The 1,584-nt window shown below is 51.9% G+C and overlaps 1 protein-coding gene across 1 annotated transcript in view; it reads right to left on the reverse strand.

Moving 5' to 3' along the window:
• The window catches only part of LOC102765165 (cytochrome P450 26C1), a 27,610-nt gene that overhangs the window by 399 nt on the left and 25,627 nt on the right, over positions 1-1,584 (reverse strand). Inside the window, exon 6 of the mRNA XM_015557868.1 lies at positions 7-129. Coding sequence (XP_015413354.1) covers positions 7-129 — 123 coding nt within the window. The remainder of the gene's footprint in view (positions 1-6; positions 130-1,584) is intronic.

A 1,584-nucleotide genomic window follows, 5' to 3' on the forward strand; every position in this document is an offset into this window, starting at 1 on the left:
CCGCGCCTCCCCCGAGGCACCGAAGCGCTCGGGATCAAACCCCTCGGGCGGGCTGCGGTACACCGCGGCCGTCTCGTGCGTGTCCCGGATGCTATACATCACGCTCCAGCCCTTGGGGATCTGGTAGCCCTGCGGGGAGATGAGGAGACCTGCCTGACTACGAGGCACCAGGGAACCGGACCTGAACCGACCCTCCACCCCGGTGCATCACACAGAATTCTCAAAACTAGCAGGAACTCGGTGCTAGCCCAGAAGCTAGGAGACCCCTCTGTGTTCCAATCGCAGGTCCTTCTCTGGTGACCTGGGGCTAGCTTTTCAATCGCTCTGAGTCTCAATTTCTTAATTGTAGAATAAGAACAAAAATGCCTATTTTGTTGTGAGGATAAAATAAACGGGTCTGGCATACATGTTCCTGGTCAGTAAAAGTGATGTTATGTAAAAGTGTTATGTTTCAATGTTTTGTTTTTCTTTTTCTTTTTTCTTCTGACATTAGATCAGGAAACCTAAATTCTAGTCCTGTACCTACCAGCTGCCTGGGCTGGAACGCAATAACAGGGACCCCCATTTCTCTGTGATCAGCTCAATTATAATGCTCTTCTTTGCACTGAACTAAAAACTGCCTCCCTGTCCTTCTATCCATCGGCTGCACAGTGATAATGTCCAGGCCTGGTCGTTACACTTTAAAAGGTGCACATGAGAATTAAACTGGAGAGCCCTTAACATGTGGGAAACAGCTTTCATAGTCCCTCTGTGCACCTCTGGCTTTTACAAGTGTCCTGCTCTTTGATATGTCTTTCTACCATCATATGTCTGACTATCCTGCTTCCCTCGCCTGAACAGGCTCTAGGTGTCTCCTAGGAGGCGCTCAGACAGGCAGGGAGAAAATCTTAAAATCATGGAGGAGCTCTCTCTTTCTCCTCCCTGGGCCCTGTAGACTGCGGGATGGCTAAGAGCCGTGAGCGCTGCTCACCCTGGTGGGCCTGTGTTCCTCTCCCCGTTTCCCTGTGGTATTGTAAGGCACCCCGACACCTGCAGAATGAAGTCTGAGTTCCAAGATGCAGCATCCAAGATCCTTCTAATCCACCCACCTTTGTGGGGGGCTGTCCTCTCTCTGTGGTGTGCTGTCCCCATCCTCACCCTTCACTTCTCCAGCTCAAATCCCAACCCTCCAAAATGTTTTGCTGTCATCCAGGACTAAAGATCACCCTCTTCCTCACACCACATTTGGGATGAGGTGTCTGTCGGGGTGGCCCCCTTTCTCTCCATGATAATCTCCTCCAGGGCAGACCACCCAGATCCACTGGCTAAGGGGGGAAGGGAGCGGGTGCTGAGCAGGGGAGGGAAAAATTTTTATTGTCAAACTTGGCTCTAATTTAGTTGACGGACCCATACAGCTCCAAAAGCAGAGTATATGGGGTCCGTAATCTGTGGCCTCGCCAGGCACTAGGCTTGCACCCCTCAAACGTGGATCTGGGGAAATGGAACAGAACTCAACCCACTTCACAGGAAGGAGAGTGGCAGGTCTGAGAGGAGAAGGGTAGACCTAGCGGGACTAATCTCCCCCCAACCCCCGCCTCCACCATC

Source organism: Myotis davidii, unplaced genomic scaffold, assembly GCF_000327345.1.
Source record: "Myotis davidii unplaced genomic scaffold, ASM32734v1 scaffold271, whole genome shotgun sequence".
Taxonomy (NCBI): domain Eukaryota; kingdom Metazoa; phylum Chordata; class Mammalia; order Chiroptera; family Vespertilionidae; genus Myotis; species Myotis davidii.